At 43.2% G+C, this 22,582-nt stretch overlaps 1 protein-coding gene across 1 annotated transcript in view; it reads right to left on the reverse strand.

Annotated features, from left to right (window-relative positions):
• Kbtbd12 (kelch repeat and BTB domain containing 12) overlaps nt 1-22,582 on the reverse strand; it is a 71,296-nt gene that overhangs the window by 37,075 nt on the left and 11,639 nt on the right. Inside the window, exons 3-4 of the mRNA XM_051154879.1 lie at nt 20,426-20,696; nt 18,021-18,171 (exon numbers count right to left, since the gene is read on the reverse strand). Coding sequence (XP_051010836.1) covers nt 18,021-18,171; nt 20,426-20,696 — 422 coding nt within the window. The remainder of the gene's footprint in view (nt 1-18,020; nt 18,172-20,425; nt 20,697-22,582) is intronic.

Raw genomic sequence — 22,582 nt, forward strand, 5'->3', positions numbered from 1 at the left:
GGCATGTTTTCATTACTGGGCCCACCATACAGTGCTCAGTGGATTCAGGAGGCAATGGAGCCCCATGCTGCACCATAGGTGGGTCTTAAGCCAGATTTTTGAAGGTGATAAAAGACTAGAGGGGTCTCCCCTTCTTTACTGATGCCACCTGGCCAGCTCTTCTAGCATGAACCCAGAGACTGAGGCTGTGAATTCAGGATGTGCTCTCTGCCTTCTCTCTCATCTGCCTAGATAAATAATTTAGCCTACTGTGGAGCTAAGTTTAAACTGCTGTGAGTTGGTCTCAGTAGAGCTCTGTGTTTGTGGGCAGGGCAACTTTCAGTGTAGCGCTGTGGTAGTGGGACATGCCTTAGCCTTAGGGAAAAAAAATGGAACACACTCCCCTGTGTTTATCTGTGGCAGCAGAGCCCTGTAAGGTAAGAAGAAGGTGAGTGCCCCAGTGAGAGGCTGCAGAGATGCTTTGGGGCTGGCTTGTGTTGCAAGCGCATTATACCAGAAAGTGAAGCAAGCAAGTCTAGCCAGAAGTCACCAGGAGTCAGGCTGGGGCACCCAGAGTGCCAGCATCTTGATTGTAACTCAGAAGTCCCACAGAAAGGTCCCTCAGAGAGGCTGCCCCAGTGTGACACTAGCAGAGTGGTTATCACTCTTGATTGTCTGTGACAATGAGAGTGCTGTCGCCTCTGCTCTGCTACCAAGTGCATTTAATTACTACATTCTAAACTAACCTTGTGAAATGTGCCTGTTCTCATCGGTGAGCACAGAGTTCATATACTCTGCCCCAGCCCCAAGTGACTGGAGCCTTCTGTGTGTCCTGTTTCTGTCCTGGCCCCTGAAGCCTGGACTCGTTCTCTGTGACATTGAGTGTAATTTCACTTCAAGCACACTCCATTAACAGCAGGCTTAATGAGCTTAGGCTGAAGATGAATCTTGATTAGATAAATAATCAAATAAAGGCCTGATCTTTATTAATAAGTCAGCACTGGCTCTACAAGCACAGCCTTTGATGAGAGGAAGCCTAGGGTGGGATCTGCACAGCTGCAGAATGTCAGAAAGTCAGCGCTGTGCCTTTAACTTATGTGCTACCCTCACTTAGAACCAAGCAAGGGAACAAAAATTACCTTCACGGGCCACACCCAAATGCACACCATATGCAAAATATATACCTAGATTGTTTGGGGGTGGGAAGAAGAAAATTACAACTTGCTATTCTTTCTTCATTTTATCCCTACAAAGATGAAGGTTGCCTCATTGGATATTGGGCTATGATAGGTTCTTTCATTTTGGGGGTATGTGTGGGAGTCAGAGAGCCCGGCAGACAGCTGGCTGAAGGCACAGGGACTTGCCATCCAGTTGGCCAGGAATACAGTCCACACCCTTCCCCTCCAGGACTGCCTCAAGGTGGCAGGCTTATTCTACTCTGATCTGGGCTAGATCCAAAGCAGGAGATGGGTTTCACTAACAGTTATGGCAAACTCCCAAAGTTGTATGTACTGCTAAACCAGACTTGGGGTGAGGAAATGACTGTGTGTAGGGGTGTCAGGGTGCCACCGTGCCTTGGTGAAAGGGTGTGGACATTTGGAAACAGATCCTGGCTCACATTCTTGTGTCACTACTTGATAGCCGAATGAGGCTGGTTGATTTACTTCTCCTAAGCCTCAACCATTCTCCCCTGTAAACTAAGGATAATCACACCGATTTAATACAATGTGGCAAGGATCAAACTACTTAGCTACTAACAAAGCAAAGGGAAAAGCAAGGAGGAACTCAGCGTGGGAATTCTTTGACCTATCTCTTCTTGTGTACCTCGTCTAAGCCACACGGTGCACTGAGATGAGTGTTTTCTTTCTTGTAATGTGGGGTTTTACAGACTCCAGCGCCTTTTGAAAATGTTGAGCTCATATGATTTCCTCAACTGAATTATTATGTGTACAATTGCTGGTTTACTGATGCAGGGCCAAATGCTCTTAGACATTTGGGTCTGGGTAGAGAAAATTAGGTCAAAAGCCAGCCAAAAGCTGTGGTAGTGCATGTCTGTAATCCCAGCAGTTGGGAATCTGAGGCAGGAGGCAGGAGGACTTCTAAGAGTTTGAGACTAGCCTGGGCTATATACTAAGTACAAGGCCAGCCCAGACTACATAGTGGATATCAATCCAGCCAGAGCTATAAATTACAACTATCTCAAAAGCCAAAACAAAACAAAACAAAACAACAACAACAACAAAAACCAGAAAAACCATCAGGCATGAGACAGAGGGAAGCTCTCTCTGACCCCACAGAGCCACTTACATGGCCATAAGCATTTGAGCTGTAAGACGAGCTGTGGGGAAGAAGAGTCTAGAAATCATCAGCTCCTTTGCATAAAAGTGGCTCATCTCTCCGAGCCACCAGGCTTCTTTCTGACTCATTGTCGACTTTAACCTCTGCCTCCTAAAGGGACGCTTGTGACAATCTGCTCCTTTCTCACGCAGGTTGTCAGCTCTCTGATTTCCTCCCATAGTTACTGTAGAATTCTAGGTTTCAAGCCTAAAGCCTTAAAAAAAAAACATCGGCTTGTCACTTTCTAAAGCGTAATATGGGGGCTCTTGGGTATTTTCGGTAAAAGTTCTAGCTGCCTCTTATCGACTCCTGGATAATGCGAGGCATTGCTAGCCAACAGCGTGCCTTGGGTTCAGAGAACTTGGCTTGACAGTTCCCACATATTCCTTACCTGGCTGAGAACATTAACAATCTGCTTGCATTATATTGCTACCCAAGAAGAATACCACAACTCACCCCCAAAACCCCCAGAATCTCAGAAGAAAAAAACAACAGAAGGAGAAGAGAAGTTTCATGTGTTAGAGCTTGATTTGGGAGAGAAACTCCACCCCCCATATTTGAACTGTCTTTGTCTTCCACTGTAGAGAGGTGTATAGATGGTTCTAGAATGACACAGCCAAGAAAATGAAGAAAGTAAGAACTCAAAAAGCTCCCAGCCCTCGGGAGGCAGAGGCAGGTGGATCGATGTGGGTTTGAGGCCAGCGTGGTCTACAAAGTGAGTCCAGGACAGCCAAGGCTACGCAGAGAAACCCTGTCTCAAAACACAAACAAACAAACAGAACCCAGGAAGTGCTGGTGCTATATAAGCTGCAGTTGAAAGTCTCATCCCAGGGGGCTGTGAGCAACCTCAGGCTGTCATTCTCAACCCCGGAACTGGGCAGGGGAGTTTCTAGCCACATCAGAGCTTTCAGACCCATAACTCATCTTTTCTTGTCTCTTACCTATACTGTGCAGTGTGAACTGCAGGGCCCCCAAAGGCCTAAGGGTTGAGTCTCTAAGGAGAGAACAGCTCAGGGTCAGGTGGGGACAGTGACTCTCGGAAAGTTTAGAAGATGACCGGTAAAGACAATAAGAGCCCGAAATGAATGTCACCACTATCCTCCCTGTCTCGTAGTCACCAGTTCTGTAGATGGCACCTATTTTCCTATCTATTCCTTTCTCTAAGGGAGCACAAGCTCCCTCCCCAGATGCTTGGCTTGCTTCTCTCCCCTGCATTTTAGGCGGAGGCAGCTCAACAGTTCCCCATATAGTTAAGACCTTTCTCTCTGACCCTTTCTCAGGCTGTGTTCTCCGACACCTCTTCCCCAGCTTGACACGCTTCTGCATCTTTAAGGCCTAGCTTGCCCAAATCTCTCAAAAAGTCATTCCTGTCTCCATACAGAATGAACAGAAATCAAGGTTCCTGTAAAAACTCTCTCTCTCTCCCTCTGTCTCTCTGTCTCTCTCTCTGTCTCTCTCTCCTCTCTCTCTCCCTCTCCTTCTCCCTTTCTCTACCTCTCTCCTCCTCTCTCCCATTAGGTTACCCTGCAAGCTCCCTGAGGACAGAACACCCAGTACTTTCTTCAGTGAAACTGAGGTGAACACATGAGTGGGAACTTCCTCACTCTATTCCCAGGTCACCTGTTTGCTGATGACTAACTAAAATGAGGCAAGTTCTGAGTCCAAAGAACTCAGTGCTCAGTGCTTTGGCAGCGTTAGAAGCAGACTGTGTCCAAAAGAGACTGTCGTTGGATCTTCTCCCCAGGCTTGCTTACCAGGATGATTCGCCTCTGACTTGGGTTGTGAGCCACCATGTGGTGTTGGGAACTAAACTCTGGTACTATGCAAGAGAAACCAGTGTTCTTAACCTCTAAGATCTCCAGCCTTGAGTTTATCTGTTTTAAAAAATAAAGAGCTCTAAAAATCTTGGTCTAGTTACCTCATGTCTAAATAAAATTATTTATATAAAGCAATATTTGGCCAGGTACAGTGGTGTGTAATCCCAGCACTCAGGGAGGCAGAGGCAGGTGGATCTCTGTAAGTTTGAGGCCAGCCTAGTCTACAAAGTCAGTCCAGGACAGCCAGGGCAACACAGGAACCTGTCTAAAAAAAAACCCTTGTATTTGTATGACTTGCTCATTTATAAAACAAACTATATATGATGGAGGATAAGAGTAAGAAAATATTAATTAGATTAAAATATTTTAGTAAAAAAAATTTTTTTTAAGGCAGAGTTTCTTTGTGCAGCCCTGGCTGTTTTGGAACTAGCTCTGTAGGCCAGGCTGGCCTCGAACTCAGTGATCCACCTGCCTCTGCAGGGATTAAAGGCATGCACCACCAACTGCCCAGCCGGTTAATCTAACTGAAGAAAGACTATGTGTTTTATTCAATGACAGAGTGCATTGTTGTTATTGTTATTGTTTTCTTTTTGTAGTCCTGGTCTCTTCATGTGGACCAGGCTGGCTTTGAACACACAGTGACCTGCCTGCTTCTGCCTCTCAAGTGCAGGGACTATAGGGTTCTGGTGTGCTAGTATAAGTGGCTTTCCATGTGCATGGCATGGATGGTGCATTAGACAACCTTGAAGTCTTTAACAGATCTTCACTATTGACAGCGTTTCAGCATTCTGTTACCTATTTCTCCTAAAAGCAACTACTGAGAATGTGGAATAGCATAACCCACTGATTCCTTCCTGCAAGTACGCAGAGACACTGGCGCTGAGCCAGCACGCTCCCAAGATCCTTCTGGTCTATTTTCAACTAATATCAGCACTGCTCCCTGGTGAAGCTTCTTAATATCACGGCCTCAAAATCAAAAGCATTTATTAAGAATTCATCTTTATTTTTCTACTTATGTACATGTGTGTTTTTATGTTCGCATATGTCAGAAGAGGACATCAGATCCCCTGGAACCAGAGTTAAAAGCAGGTTGTGAGCTGAGGTGGGTGCTAAGAACTAAACTCCAGTGTTCTTAACCATTGAGCTATGTTTCCAGCTCTCAAATACAGTTTAAACTTGTAGTTAACTTTAAGCAATCTAAAATTTCCTGTGCTCAGTTCATATTTGTATCAGACATCGTGCAATAACTAGCTTCCAGCTTGTGTGTTTTGTCCCTGAGATATTCAGAGTCTTCCGGGAGATCACACACATAAAACAAAATGTTGGAGTTCCACACGGATGGACTGTGATGATGAAATACAGATAGTCTCACTGACCCTTCAGGGCATTAGTGACAGACTCTGCTGTAGCTAAGTTGCAGTCTTGGGGCCACATGGAAGTTCTGGTCTTCTGAGTACTGCCAAAGACGCAAAATGGAAAAGAGCTTTATTTTTTCTCTGTATCGTTCCAATTTTAGTATATGTGCTGCCGAAGCGAGCACAAGAGCTTTATTTTTTAAAGACCTATTTATTTATTTTATGTCTGAGTGCTTTATCTGCATGTACACCTGCCGGCCAGAAGAGGGCATCAGATCTCATTATAGATGGCTGTGGTTTCTGGGAATTGAACACTGACCCTCTGGAAGAGGAGCCAGTGCTCTTAACTGCTGAGCCATCTCTCTAGACCCAGTTAGTATTTTTTTTGTGTGCTTAACTGGAAATGGTTTATGATCGCATACAAGCAATAACGAGCCGTTCACCTCAGCTGAGAGGTGTTGGCCACAGAAGCACTACATGCAGGACTCTTCTCCGGACAAGGAGGCACTAAGGACAAGCTACTATGTGGCCCTCTGGCAACAGTAAAGCTCATTCACCCTTGTTCAGTGTGAGGGTAAGGAGTGCCATTTTAAGCCATGAAAACCCTGCAGTCAGAGCGGAACATGCCTGCCAGGTGCTTGGACCAGTAGTCGGGACACTGAGTGACAGCGCTAAGCTATGAGAAAACACACTGTAATCATCCTAGTCTCTTGTAAACCAGCCCAGGACTGGCTAATGCAGTACAGGGTTAGTAAATACTCTGAGAATATGCCACCTACAGGGACAATCTCATAATCTGTGTTCCCAAAGTTTAGGGCTATGACCGTCTACTCCAGAACTGCCCGGCAACCCCCTAGTATCAAGTTCTCAGCTCCTGTCAGACCTTCTGACAGGTATTTGGCAAGGACAGGACACGCCATCTTGAAGCACATCTTAGGTAATTCACAATACACTTGTATTTAAAAAATAAATTGTCAAAAGGTAAGACAAAGCCTTGTTTCAGGAAGCTCGGAACTCTCGTTCAGCACTAAAGCTATCTGTCGAATGCATTTACAGTAATAATTCGGACCTTTTATGTATCTCTTCCCTTCATTACTCTTTAATGGCATTCAAGCTGAGTCAGGCTCAGACAATGCTGTTATATTTTCGGCAAGGCAATGAGGCACAGAATGGTTTCCTGAGGAACAGTGTTGATGGCTTGGGGCATTAGCTGTGTGGGGAGACTCGACATTGGCCATCTCCCTCTTCAAGGAACTCAAAAGCTTCTATTTAAAAAACTGCGGCAAGACCTCCAACCTGACTTTTAAACAGTAGAACTGTACATGAAGGAAGACTAGGGCAGGGCACAGAGATGGGGCAAATCAATTTGGCAAGCAAATGTTTACAAGTATTTGCCACATAAAGCCAGCCCTTACATAAGAGACAAAGAGATAAACAAGCCACGGTCTCTCCCTTGTCTAAATGACAAGGGCAGGGCAGGGGAAGCTTGTGCTATTGAGAACCAGTGGTTCATCTGAGCAACGGGTCACACAAGCCCCTGGGAGATAGATTTCTGCTGGGCCCCAAGGCTGGCGTTAGCAGCACACAGAGAAGAGGAGTGCGTGTCCAGAGAAGGGCCTTGAGGTCTGGAGCTGTTCCTGGGGTGTCAGGATGCAGCTGGAGAAATGGGGCTGCATGGTGGGCGGGGCTGCCTTGTGTGGGTTGAAGGCTGCATGGGGGCGGGCTGCCTTGTGTGGGCTGAAGGCTGCATGGAGGGCGGGGCCGCCTTGTGTGGGCTGAAGGCTGCATGGCGGGCGGGGCTGCCTTGTGTGGGCTGAAGGCTTCTGTGGGGGACTCTACTCCTCACATTCTACATCCTGTCAAGTTGAAGTTGATGCACTCAACTTGACTTTTCATAATATATACTTGATGGAAATCCAAAACATATATATGAATATGCAGCTTCATTTCAGGAGCAAGCACAGATTATTCAAAAGCATAAATGACAGCATGGGATTTTAAAGTGAGCCTACTTTTCTATCTTACTCACCAGGTGCTTCTGTGCAGAGGGAACCCCAGGGCATCTTAGTAGGAACTCATAACTAAGTTTCCTTTTTTTTTTTTTTTTTTGCCTTTGAAAGTATTTTCATTAAAATTCTGACCTCCCACAGCACATTTCAGAGGCGCCCCAACTCCCTACCTACTGAACTTTATGCTCTCTCTCTCTCTTTCAAAACAAACAAACAAACAAACAAACAAACAAAAAACCCACAAAACACAAGAGCAAAACCCAATAAGACAAAAACAAATAAATAAATAAATAAGCCAAACTCAAACAAAACTACACAAAAAGTCCACACACAAACAAACATGGAACTTGTTTTGTGTTGGCCAAGTACTCATGGCAGGGCATGGGGCCTGCCCAGGAGTGTGATTGGCATGCTTAATTATCTACTAGTACGACCTTTCTCCATGCAAATAAAAAACACTTTTTTCTGCTTCAAAATAAGGCATTTTAAAATACATAGTTGAAGGCAGCACCCTTATTTGGTCTTTTCTGAGAGGGTACCAGGGGTTCCATCTGGAATATACTTCCCAAAATACAGCATAAGAAAAACCTCAGGAAGAAAGTCAAAGTAAAAACCAGGAAGTGTCGCTGGGGGTCGTGGCGCACACCTTTAATCCTAGCATTCGGGAGGCAGAGGCAGGTGGATCTCTGTGAGATCAAGGCCAGCCTGGTCTACAGAGTTCCAGGACAGCTAAGGCTACACAGAGAAACCCTGTCTTGAAAAACCAAAACAGCTGGATATGATAGATATTGATTTACATTCGGAATTTTAGACTTACCAAGATAGGTAAATGTTTTCTTCAAGGTTGCCAAATACAAATAGCCAAAACACTATGAATGTAACATTAATATAATTCCTGATTGTTTCATGGTTTTTCTTGCTGTACGTAGTTTATTTTATATATGTGTAATAATATAAATGTATATGTAAACTATATTATATATAAAAAACAAACAAACAACCAGACAAAACCCACAGGAAGTGTCAGCACCTGCACGTTTGGTCAGCATACCTTTCCTCATAAGGCTCATACAGACTATTTAGATTAGTTTCTAGGAAGCCATCTATCAGAACCACCAATCAGAGCATAGTACAGCTGATAAAATACACAAGCAGCCACATGAACAGTGGAGTCTCTCAAAGAAGGCGGCCATATCTCTGTCTTTATGTTGAGAAGGCAATCTAGAGAGGCCAAGCCAGCATCCTGAACCCCAGGCCATTCCAGCCAGAAGACCAGAGAGAAACAGAAACCAAAGATAATATGCATTCAACAAAGACAAACAAGAAATTGACACCTCAACCTATAATCACTCCAAATCCAGATGACAAAATATCAGTTAATAGTACAGTCAACAACAACCAATGCAATATGTCACCACCACAGTCCAGCTATTCCACTACAACCTGCCCTGAATATTCCAACACAGACGAAATACAAGGAAAAAACCTTAAAACTAATTTTATGAAGATGATAGCGGTCCTTAAAGAAGAAATCAATAAATCCCTTAAAGAAATCAAGGAAAAGACAATAAAAAAAATTGGAGGAAACCAATAAATCCCTGAAGGAATGTCAAGAAAGCCAAGGGAAAAAAAAAAAAAAAAAAAAAACCAAGCAGGTAAATTTCAAGACTTGAAAATGGAAATAGAGGCAAAAACAAAACAAAACAAAAAACAAAAACAAACAAACAAACAAACAAATAAACCCAAAACCCCACAAGCTGAGGAAATTCTGGAAATGGAAAATGTAGGTAAGTGAACAGGAAGTATAGACGCCAGCATCACCAACAGAATGGAAGGGAGAGTCTTAGGTATTGAAGACATGACAGAAGAAATAACTGTATCAGTCAAAGAAAATGTTAAATCTAAAAAATTCCTGACACAAACATTCAGGAAATCTGGTATATCATGAAAAGACCAAACTGAAGAATAATAGGCCTAGAAAAAGGAAAAGATTCCTAGCTCAAAGGTCTAGAAAATATTTTTAACAAAAATCATAGAAGAAAACTTTTCTAACCTAAAGAAGGACATACCTATAAAGGTATCAGAAGCTTGCAGATTACCAAATAGATTGGACCAGAAAAGAAATTACCCCTGCCACATAATAATCAAGACACTAAACACATAGAACAAAGAAAGAATACTCAAAGCTGCAAGAGAAAAAGGCCAAGTAACATATAAAGGCAGACCTACAAGAATTACACCTGATTTCTCAGTGGAGACTCTAAAAGCCAGAAGGACCTGAAGACTCTAGGAGACCACAGATTCCAGGCCAGACTACTATACCCAGCAAAATTTTTAATTATCATAGATGGAGAAAACACGATATTCCAGGATACAGTCAAGTTTAAACAATATCTAGCCACAAATCCAGCCCTACAGAAGATAGTAGAAGGAAAACTCCAACCCAAGAAGGTTAACTACACCCATAAACACACAGGCATAAATAATCTCACAGCAGCATAACCCAAAGAAGGAGCTCTCACTGTCTCTCCTTGGTTATTGAGATCTATCAATGTCAGTGGACTCAATTCCTCAATAAAAAGACACAGACTAGCAGAATGGATGCAAAAATAGATCCATCCTTCTGCTGCATACAAGGAGCACACCTCAACATCAAAGATAGACATTACTTTAGAGTAGAAGGTTGGAAAAAGGTTTTCCAAGAAGGCAATCTATAGATAGTCAGGAAATACATCTATGTGAAACTAATATACCTGCCCCTTGACATCACTCCAGAAGCTCTTTTCATCTAAATTCCAAGTGTCTGTAACACTTTCTCAGTTAAAAAATGTGTGCAGAGCCGGGCAGTGGTGGCGCATGCCTTTAATCCCAGCACTTGGGAGGCAGAGGCAGGCGGATCTCTGTGAGTTTGAGGCCAGCCTGGTCTACAAAGTGAGTCCAGAACAGCCAAGGCTACACAGAGAAACCCTGTCTTGAAAAACCAAAAAGAGAAAAAAAAAGTTTGTCTTCAGTGCCTCCAGCACGAGCATACTCTGCACGGTATGTCTAGCGACGCCCATGGGAAACCATGTGTGTGCACCCCACACAGCAGTGGGTGGAGCAAGTGTGTAGCATGGCATCAGCTCCTATTCACTGTGGAGGAGATGAAGCAGGCAGGGAAGGTGCAGTTCTCTGTCAAATGCCACAGTACAGTGGTGCCCCCTCAGGTGGCTGCAGAGAGGTGTCTGGGCTAATCATTATGAGGGCTCTAGTGAACACTAGACCTCTTACTACAAGCAGTATTAATTATGATAACCACCACTTATCACACACTTATTGCCTGGCATTGACAGAATGCACTCTCAAGTGCCAAGGTCAAATGACTTAATAATATGTATTAGAAAAACAATCTTGGTAAGTGAGGTGACCAGAAAGACACATGCAGCATATTCTCCCTTAAGTTCGGATTCTGATTCTGAGTCTTTAGGTGTGAGTAGATAGCCTGGGGGTAACCACACAAACCAGGCAAGTGAAAAAGGGGCCAACACCATAGGAAGTGGAGGAGCTCTAGTGAGGGGTAGAGTAAAACACAGGTGCTGTAAGGAGGAAATGGGAAAAAAGAAGGGGCTTAACTAAGGAAGGAGAAGAAAGAATACAGAGGGTCAGGAAGGGAGAAGAATGTTTGAAAGAGCCATGAATAAATATATTACCTCATATTTACTTAAAATACATAGTACATAAAGATCTCGCCAAGAGCCACAGACTATCTAATGACCTCCACCCCTAATGCCAAACATGGGAAACCTCCTTTGAATTGTTGGTCAGGGGAGTCCAAGAGACTATTGCTATTGATGTCCTTGGTGGCCTCAGGACTTATTGCTGAAGATGTCACACACTTAAGATGCAGGACTGGGAAGAAAGAAGCTGGGACTGGCCTGGAAGCCTCCTCCCTGAGGGCCAGCTCTCTGGGTATCTGAAGGTGCTATGCCAGCTGCCAAGGAAGAAGAGCAATCAGTTGTCCTACCCAGCTGTGATGCCTACGAAGCATGACAACCAGGGCAATGTCCCCAGTGGTGCAGTAGTGTCACTCATCTGGCACACAGACAGAGGCAAACTATGAAAAAGTAAAAAATGCGTCTGTGTCCCAGTGCAGTGACAGAGACGTGAAACTGTTCTGTAGCACTTTGGGACACTGCTAAAGATGCATGACCCCATGACCTAATTTCATGTATGGACTGTAGAGATGGACACACAGTCGTCTGCAGTACAATCCTGTGCATGCTGTGTAGAATGCATGGCGAAGCGTGCATGTGCAGTGTGACAGCCACGAAAGAGGATGAGACAATGACTAGCAGCAGTGGGCAGGACTGAGGACTGGCATGTGGCTTAGTGGCAGAACACTTGCCTGGCATGAAGCAAGGTCTTAGGTTCCATCCCAGCACTAAAGAGAAAACCAACGGCACTTGCCCAGCGGTGAGAAGGAAAGGAAGAACCATCCAGGCCTGGTTACCTGTGGTTACCTGTTACCATGGTTACCTGGTTACCTGTGGCTCAGCGGGTGAAGAATAGTTACATGAGTCAACAGTGATGGACATTACTCATATGCAGAGGACAACCTTTGCTGGCTGATAGATATATCCTCTCTCCCTCCCCCCCCCTCTCTCTCTCTCTCTCTCTCTCTCTCTCTCTCTCTCTCTCTCTCTCTCTCCCATATATATATAATGTACATGCATGCAAAATTTCGTGTGTGTGTGTGTGTTGGCGTTTAAAGACCTGAAGTTGATGTTAGGTGTCTTCTTTGACCGCTTTCCATTTGTTTAATGAGACAAGGCCCTTACCTGAACACAGAGCACAGCAATTTTTGCTAGTCTAGTTGTCCAGCTTACCCAGGGGATGCCTTGTCTCTTTTCCAGAGTGCTGGGACTACTGACAGCCATAATGTGTGGCTAAATTTTATGTGGATTCTTGGGATCACACTCGAGTTCTCAAGCTGGCAGGCAAGTGCTTTATCCAGTGGGATGACCCAGCTAGTCCCTAGTAATGACATATTTAAAAAATTATTTAACTTTGAAATTGAACAAATTTGGACTTGAACCCTAGACTTAATCCCACTATTTGTATAGTAAAAATAATCAAAGAGAGGAGCTACTTAGAAAAAAAAAAACCATGTGCATGTGTGTAGAGAGAATGTACACATGAGTGCAATGCCAGTGGAAGGAAGCCAGAGGCATCGGGTACTGGGGAACATAGTGAGCCACTTGCAGGGGGTGCTGGGGGTCCAACTTGGGTCCTCTGTAAGAGCAGTTTGCATTTTTAACCACTGAGCTATCTCTCTCCAGTCCTAAGAACTTACTTTTGTAATATATTTTGATAACTGAAACAATACATTATCGTAAAGGAACTAGCACTTAATAGCTCTCTCGTAAATGTTGTTTACTCTGCATGGAAAAATCAACATATGAAAATATGACAATTTAAAAATAAATTTTCTCTTGATAAAAATGTTATGAGATTTAGGCACTCAAACAGGATGGCATCAAGTATTTGGAAAATATAAGATCCTTCATTTCTCATACTCTGGGCCTGAATCAGGCTCTCAAGCCAGTTTATCTACTTAAGAGTCTGATGTATCCATGAACCTGACCTCATCCATAAAATTATTTTAATAGTTCTGGGAGAGTAATAGAAATAAAATGACTTGGAATTACAAAATCAATAAAGATGAAGCAAAAGGATATTGTAAAAGTAGATTTTTATGAGGTCTGGAGAGATGGCTCGGTGCTTAAGAGCAGCAACTGCTCTTCCAGGAAAAGCCTGCTTTACATTGGCCATGAAAATAAATTTTAAATATGACGCCCAAACCTGAGGCACTAACAAAAAGACAAAACAGATTACATCAAACCAAAAAACATCTCAGTGGCAAAAGAAACATTCAACAAAGCAAAAAAAAAAAATTTTTTTTTTTGAAAGCACATATGGAACAATAGGATAATATTCTAAATATACAAGGAACATATATAATAATAAAAACCTGAACAAACTGATTAAAATGAGCAAAGCACTCAAATAAGCATTTCCCCAAAGAAGACATACAATGTCCAACAGACACAAGAAAAGGCCCTCACCGTGTCAAAACGACAGTGAGGTCTTATGTCACACCTGTTGGGAAGCTCGTTGTGCAAAAGCTAAAAGGCAAGTGTTGGCAAGGGTGTGGAGGAGCAAGGACCTCGAACATGGGGGTAGGAATGACAGTCTGTACAGCCTGTGGAAGACAGCATTGAGATTCCTACAAATGAAAACACAAATACAGAGCCCCTCTTCTGGGAACTTCCTACTCTGAGGGGAATAAAAGTACTTCAAAAAGATATGTGTGTTTTTGACTGCAGCCCTTCTCGCAATAGCTAAGATACAGAGACAGCCGAGTGTCTGTAAATGGATGACTGGCTAAGAAGTGAAGTGTTGCTGAAGTTTAGGAAGGAGACCTCTGTGCTGGGGAGATGGCTCGGAGGGCAGAATGCTTGCTGGGCAAGCACAAGGACCTACATCCAAACCCCCAGAATACACATGCAAAACGGGTCAAGGGGCATGCCTATAATCACAGCATAGCCACAGAAGTTTGGGGGTGAGGGCAGAGACAGGAGGATCCCCAGAAGCCTACAGGCTAGCTAGCCCAGCAAAGGCAACAGAAAGACACAGAGACGCTGCCTCAAAACAAGGGTTGGAAGGCGAGGACCAACGCCCAGGGTTATCCTCTGACTGCCACACACGAGCACGTTCTCTTGCTCTCTTTCCTCCACCCCACACACATTATACACATAAGCACATCATGTGCGCACACACACAGGAAAAAAATAAAAGGGAGACCCCAACATCTACATGGTAAGGCTACATGACAGCGACATGGGTAAGGCTGGAGGTCGTCACACCAAATGAAATAAGCAAGAAACAGACAGGGCTTTTTCACACGTGGAATCAGAAAAGGCGGAGTAAGTGGCTACCAGAGAGGGAGAGATGTAGAGATGTTGGGCAAAATGTACAGAACTGCCTCTCATCAGAGCACTTCAGCACCTTTTTAGTCACTTAATGTATTTTCTAATTTTTTTTTTTACAGTATCCATTTTGATAGTTTTTCTTTGAGGATTACAAATAATGTACTTTTTGTTGTATTATTTTGAGACAGACTATTATATTATAGCCCAGACTGGCTTCAGTTGAACTGTAGCAATCCTTCTGTCCCAACTTTCCAAGTTTAAGGATTACAGGTGTTAGCCACAGCACTCGCCAAAGCAGGCACTTAACATTTCGTAGTCTACTGAAAACCAGTGCTTAACAGAACCCCCAATGCATCCTCTTATATGCTAAATAAGTCTGTCTCATTTTTCACTGAAAACCGTAACTTTTACTTTCAAGCTGCAAACATATTTTTGAGAACTCCAAAGCAGGACATTTGACTTGTCCAGTCATTTGTCATCTCTGCTGGGCTCATTCCATCCTGGCGTTCTGGGTTTTTAGTTGGCACCTTTCCCCTCCGTCTGACCCACTTCCCTTAGCAGACACATTCCTATTCAGTGCCTTAGCTTTCCCTTATCTTTGAATACATTTCTTCCTGCCCACTCATGATGGAGGCTTTCAGAGGGTGCTGAATCCTAGGTTGACGGACTGGCTCTTCCCTGTTAGCACTTCAGCTGTGCTTGCCTGTTTTCTAGCTCCTGGAGTTTCTGACCAGACATCTCTACTCATCTGGGCTGTGTTCCCCTGCAGACAATTCCGGAATTTTGTCTGCTTGCTTTTTATTTCCCTTGCTTTTCTGTGGCTAGTTGGCAGTGTGACATGGGCGTGGGTTTTATGACTGTTTTTCCATTTGGGGTTGGTCCAGCTTCTTTAGTCTGGGAGTTTAAACCTTTAAACAAAGTTGAAGCTCCTAAGAAATTATTAGATAACTTTGAGGGGACCCATACTCTTGGGATTTGAGTTTTAGGATCCCAGAGGCATAACTCCGAGGCCCTTTATAATTAATTGTCCTGCAGCTGTCAGGTTTTAACACTTTCCAGCGTCACCCAAACCCCGCATTTGCTGACTCTCTCCCGTCATCTGCCCTCAGCTTTTGCGTCAATCTCCTGAACTTCTTGATTTGTGGAACAGTATTTTCTGTTTTAAAAATTCCACTTTGCTTTCTTTATAGCCTCTATTTCTTTGCTGAGGTTTTCCTACTTTAGTATTTATTTCAAGAACGTTCACTATATAGACATACACGTATAACATACACGTGTATTTTAGCGTTCTAGAGTGACCACTTTAAGGCCTTTGAAGGATTATTCATGCATTTATGCCCTTTATGCCATAACTGTTATTTTTCCCAAGTGATTCAAGATTTTCCAGTTTTTTTTTTTTTGTTGTTTTTTTTTTTTTTTTGGGTCTATTGAGTAAGAGTTGTGTCCCGGATATTCTGATCAGAGCACTCCGGTGCTTATTTAAGTCCTAGAGATAACAACGATCTCCTCTCCTCTGCTCGTTCTCTCCCTCCCTCTCCCTCCTTCCCCCCCTTTTCTCCCCTTCCCTCTGTCCTGTTTTCTCTCCTCTTCCTCTCCTTCTTTGCCCCCTCTTCAACATTTGAACTGGTTGGGTACAAAATGGAAGGTTCCATCTGCCTTCTGTGCGCTGCCATTCTCGTGTCAGCTTGGAGCCCGACCATGTGCAGTACGCTGGTGCTTTCTATGAAGTTCGTCACCTGGATCATCAGCTGAGGTCTGGGCTGTGCTCAGCTGTAATTTTAGCTCTTCGTGTCTGCAGTATGAGAATAACGGTCAGAGCAGGCCGAGTCTGGAGTGAGCCTTGGAGTCCATCACAACACTCCGGGAGGATGACAGCTCCAGTTTCTCCCTGTACTGGTTCTCTGGCTAGAAACCTAGGGGTGTAGTCTGTGGGAAGGACTGTAAGCTTTGTCACAAGTGAAAGCAGTCTTGGCCGGCTTTGCTGTTGGACACACCGCGGATACTCCCTGAGATTAACTTTGAGATAGACTGGGTGGAGCCCTCCTCCACCTGGACTATTGTGTTTCTAATCAACCCTCAATGGGAGAGGGAGACGGCCCCCTGCACGGGACAGACAGGCAGGTGGAAAGGCAGGTTGAGACCAGGCTTGAGTGCATGTGGATCAGAAGGAGGATCAGGACACAGGCCGGACCAGCGCACAGACCAGAGACATCTAGGGACCCGTCCTGTGGAACGGATGCTGGAAGATTCACTTTTCTTTCCCTTTAACCTTTTCCCCCTCTTGTGTAAGCTAGTTGGGTTGTATAATAAAGTTTAACTGTTAAGAAACAGAGCCAACACTAGTCTTCCTATTCAACCATACTTAGCTCTGATTGGCTTAAAAGGCAAGATAGGAGGGAGGTGAGGAGGGAGAGACAGAAGACAGGGGGAGAGCAGGGTGAGACGACTCATATTCTGAGAATTACAAGCTTCCTCCTCAGTAACTCAGGTCAGAACTACATGGATATTTTTCTAGAGGAAAAACTTAATTATAATTGTTTCTTTAACTGAGGCAGTCATAAATTATGTTGCAGAATTGTTCTTAAATGAGACAATTTTAATATAGGAGTATATGAATTGCTTTGCTTCATGCTGTGAAAACAGCCCAAGATAACAGCCTTCAGTGTGTGTGTGTGTGTGTGTGTGTGTGTGTGTGTGTGTGTGTGTGTTTGTGTGCATTAGAGGCACGGTTTGCTTTCATCCCAGAGCTCATCTTTCTTTGTCATATCTTTGCCTCCTGTCACCTCCTGCTCTTCCAGCCACTCTCGCATTTGGGAGGACTGAGTGTCAGGACCCATCTAGTCAGCCTCGTGCCCCAGTCTTCCCACACTCTGGGCAGAGGGTAGTGGTGCTGATAGAGGGTGGCGTCAGAGAGAAGGAGCATATTCTGATGACTAAGACGTGCTGACACTGGGAGCTGCAGGAGGAAGGAAAGGGGGCTTACACGAGATGGCTGGAATTGTTACCAGCTGCTGAGATGTCTAGTGAACTGTAGTCTTTCACCGGCCCCTGCTGGTTAGTACAGACTACACATATTCAAGAGAGGAAGGGGAAACACTTTCATGGAGGAATTACTCGGTAGTGTGTCTTTAGAAATGTGGGGGATTGGGCAAAAGGAAGAAAACGGCAAACTCTGTGCCTGAGTCTACCCTGTTGTGGCTTTCCCTTTAACAACACAACCACACTCGGCTGTAAAACCCCACATTTTAGCAGCTAAAAATGGACAAAGGCTTCTTATATTTCATCAGTCTGCATCTCATAGGACAGATCACTGTGGCCTTTGCATTCAAAGGCCCCTTGGAAGCGCCATCAAAATATTTTTGCCCTCAAAGCCAGTGTACTTTGACCTAATCTCATTTGACTTTTGCTCCAGAAAACAAGAAATACCTTTTGGCCAGTTGTGCATGTATATTTGAACTGAGATACAAGGGGAAGGGAAACTTTCGTTTTTACAGAAACACACTGTGGAAGTGATAAAAGTGGCTAAGCTCTGAGCAATTTACTACTCCTTACCCAGGACATAGATCTCGCTGTTGACGACGGCCGCGCTGAATCGGTACCTAGAGTGCTGCATGGGCGCCCGCTCTCTCCACTGATCTTGGCTGGGGTCATACTGCAACAGTTTGTTGCTTAATCGATCAGGCTCTTCATCAGGAAGATCCATCTGTATGAAATATGACAGCGAATGTAACGACAGACCGCTTAGAGGCCTCTGTGAACATGCTGACACAATTAATCAAACAGACAGCGGAGGAGATGGATGGAGGTTAACTGCCTCACCCAGACTCAGGAGTGGCCAAGACCAGAGGCGTGGGGTTTGTAAGTACTCTCTCAACATCAGAGGGATTTATATGTGCAACGAGGCTAGCGTGTTGGTTTGCAGCAACCAGTGATTTTTCACATTTAGACAGTAAAAATGAAGCAACTGAAGAAGCAAAGCACGTTCTCTTGGCCAATGTGTAAAGTAAAACCGTACCAAACTTTGTAGTTGTGAATTTTAAACAATATTCATGAAGAATTAATTTTAATAATTCATAAGGCATCTTATTTATATTTTTCTAGCCTACAAAAAGTTTCAAAACACTTTTACTGTTTTAGTAATTAGAGGATTTTAGACCATAATTATGAGCTATATGTAAATAACTCGATTTCAGTTTTCAAGATAATAGGATTAGCATAAATTACTTGGGGTTATATTTACATATTCACGTTATATATTTGTATATTTATTTAATGATTAGATAGTAAAAATTGAATAATTTTATTCTTATATAGATAAAAATGGCTCCTACCGATAAACTTTAGGTAAAAATAGTGTTTTTTATATATGCTATCTGGAACTTTATATCAACTTTGAGCTGAGGATTTATGTGTCTCTTTTTTGGGCCCAAGTTTATAACAAAGAAATAATCGCCATTCTTAGGAAAGCTGCATGCACTTCACTTTAGTGAACATTTTTAAAACGACAGGAGTGATGACACCGTGGGTGCTCAGAGCCCGGTTTCGTGTGCTGTGCCCGAAGCTCAATTAGGCTGCCCCGTTACAGAACACTCATTCAGTGACTACAAATTAACTAATATTTCCTTCACTGCTTTAACTTTCCTTCTGGTTCAGATACAAAATCTCCACGTTAGTAAAGTAAAGCTTCCGAGTTGCTTTGAGGCCTTGTTCATGTAAATCCACTGTGAGGTGGATAGCTTTGGAAAACGTAACTGCCTACAGATAATGATGCCAGGTTCTAGCTACTCACTGTGATGAAATCTGTACTATGTTTGACCTACAGCACAAACAGAACCATATAAAACATAAATAAGTATAAAGTTTTTGAAGTTTATGAACAGAATACAAAAGCATGAATTTTATCGTGAGGTAAATCTGATAAGAGAAAATACAGTCAAAAATAAATTTATATCGCAGTGATAACCAAGGAGTAAGTGAACGTACTCTGTACTGGGAAAATAGGAAGGCAAGAGCGGAGGACAGTTGAAAAGACACCACCATAAGTGCCAAAGGTCCAGGAGGACCGTCACAGGAAGGGCACAGGGCCACTGTGGCTACACTGCTGACGTCTGCTTTGGCTCGCCATCACGTGACTGGGCTTCCGTGTCTTCAGGATCAACAGTGTTCTGTGGGTGTGGCTGATGCCTAGCAAGGACACTTGGAATTTACAGTCACAACACACTTTCTTGGAAATGATTGTGTCATTATGGGATCAGTATTCTAGCTTTCCATTTATGGCAAGAACCTGGCGTCTGTTTGTATATGTGTATACACAAGCCAGACATTAAGCCCAGGTGTTTCTTAGGAGCATCCATCATGTTTTTGAGGCAAGATAGCTCTCCAGATCTGGAGATTGCCAATTTGACTAGACTGGTTAGAGAGTGTGTGCCGGAGACCTTCCTGTCTCTGGCTCCGCAGGGCTGGGATTACCAGCTTTTACACGGGTGCTAGGAATCAAATTTAGCTCCTCGCGCTTGCACAACAAGCAGTTTTCCCAACTGAAACATTTCTCCAGCCCCTGCAGCAAGAATCCGAACTGTAGCAAAGGCCTAGACTGGTCACACAGCTGCCAGACAGAAGGACCAGAATGAGAATCCAGCTGTTCCGTTTACTTAGATGCTCCTCACAGCTACTCTTCAGCACAGGGATATTTCCTAATCAGCCAGGAGGAGAAGAACTAGGAAGTCCATAGCACAGCATGAATACTAAAAGCACTCATGTCTTTAAATAACACATTCAAAAAAAAAAAAATCAATTTTCTAAAACTGCTTTGACACTTTCAAGATTTAAGTTGATATTGTATGGGGTGAAAAGCATTTGCCAAAATGTAAGCCTATTTTTGGACTCAGCAACTGCTACAGTTTCTTTTTTAAAGCAAGGCCAGCCACGCCAGGTACACACGCGAGGAATTTCTTAACCTGAGGAGTCCAGCCTCCAATGACATACAGTTTGTCGTTCACTGTGACCACAGCATGACAAGCCAACTGCAGTGGAAGGGGACACACTCGCTTCCACGTGTCTTGATCTACGGAGTACTTATCAACACAGTTTGTAATGAGGTACTGGTTTTTAATTTTCATCTGTCCTCCTATGACGTAGAGGTCATTATGGATGGTGCCCAGTGCATAGAGCTCTCGAAATTCAGCTGTGCATAACTTTTCCCAAAACTGGTTTCCTCTCTCGTGATACCTGCAAGGAGAGAGAGGGGGTGGGGTGGGGATTAGAGTTGCCATGGCAACAATTCACCCAAGAAACACATTTAACTCTCTTGTTTTCAACACAAAACAATGTGATCTAGCTCTTCTAATTGGAAGAGAAATAGATCATTCGCACAAGCCAGTAATATATATTTGCTTTCTTTCCCTCCCAAGGATCAATGAGCAAAACATTATATGCTGAAACATATTATTTCATCTCCCTAAAAAGTATTTAGGAAAAATAGACATGTAGAAAAAGTATACCTCACCCCAGACTAGTCTAATGTATCCTAATTCTGGGGAAGAAAATCAGCAGTAGAAAAATCTTTCAGAAAATCAGAACAAATGAATAAAGAGACAAAAATATAAAATGTCCCAAATATTTAGATAAGAAACAGCAATGTGCAACATTGAACGAATCATGGTTTTAAGGCAGAGAACCTGAAAGTATCTCAATTTAGAATTTCTAACTGTAAATTCTTAGGTAGAATTATGCCCCTCCCACAAAAAAACCCACAACCCCCCCCAAACAAAGCCCAAAGCATGGCCTCTCTGTGTAGCCCTGGCTATTGACCAGGCTGACCCTGGCTTGTCAAATGTTGGGGTTAAAGGTGTGCATCACCTTGCTTGCCTGCTATTTAAGTTGTAGTTTTTGTTTAAAACTGGGTCAAGAGCATTGTGTGAAAACACATTTGTAGATGTCTGCTGGGCATCTATTGTCTATTTTCATCCATTAATACTGTTATTTGGGTAATTTCCTTCACTAATAGTTATATCTGTTTAGGAAGAGTTTTGAGAGATGTGGGTCCTCAGATAGGTGTCTTGGCAGTGCCTTCTGGAAACCAACACAGTAACGGATCATTAGGTACATCGTAAAGGCCCTGAGTGTACTACTTTAAGGATGTCTCTTGTCTTGCCTCGTAATACTTGTAAAGTGCTTTTTTAAAAGATAAACTCTCAGCATGTAGTCCACGCTGGCCTAGGACTTCCATTCTCCTGCCTCACCTCTCAGATTGTTGGTCACAGACATGTACCATCAAGCTTGACTTCTAAGTACATTTTTTTCAATTGTAATTGGAAATATTTGGTATGAGAAAGACAAAAATATGGGGACAGTGGGATAAAATATCTGAAATGAAACGTCTCAGAAAAATCTAGAAAAGCTAGTGTGGAACAAAACCACAAAACTCAGGAAAATGAAAAATAAGAAAACAGGTGTTTTGCTTGGAAACAAGATCAAGCCTGGACCACTTCTGTGTGCTTTGTACAAAGTACAGTTTCTAAGGAACATTCGACAGTTAGTCATCTAATCAGAGTTTCTCCCACTTGTTCTGGGCCAACTCTCACATTCCCCAGAGAACATTCTGCTTCAGGCTTGACAAGGAAGTTGAAAGGCATGTTCCTTTCACAGAGGCATGTGTGGTTTGTCACCACTGAGAGATTTATCAGACATTCCAGTGGCTGTCTTCTATACAAGTCTAGAAAGGAAGGCAGTGTTCCTGGAATCACAAGGAATGTTTTCACTAATTTTTAATTGTATGAATTTTCAAAAATAAGGAAGATCATATATCTATCTGCTAGTGTTGTCTAAGGAAAGCTACCTGAGCGAATCTATAAATAGAACTAAAATCGCTTTGGGTTTTCTGAGGCACAGTTTAAGAAAACGTGATGGGACGAAATTGGTACCATGAAGGTTGAGGATGGTTTTCTAAATGACTTGACAGCCTGATTTTGTTTTACCACTTAGAACTGAAAATGGAGAGGTAAAATGCTCAGCTAAAACTAGAAATCATGTGACTGGGAAGTGAATATGACATAAAAAAGGAAGTAACACTGACAAGAGCATCCAGTGCAAAGAGCATTCAGAGCACTCACATG

This window comes from Acomys russatus, chromosome 13 (genome assembly GCF_903995435.1).
Source record: "Acomys russatus chromosome 13, mAcoRus1.1, whole genome shotgun sequence".
Taxonomy (NCBI): domain Eukaryota; kingdom Metazoa; phylum Chordata; class Mammalia; order Rodentia; family Muridae; genus Acomys; species Acomys russatus.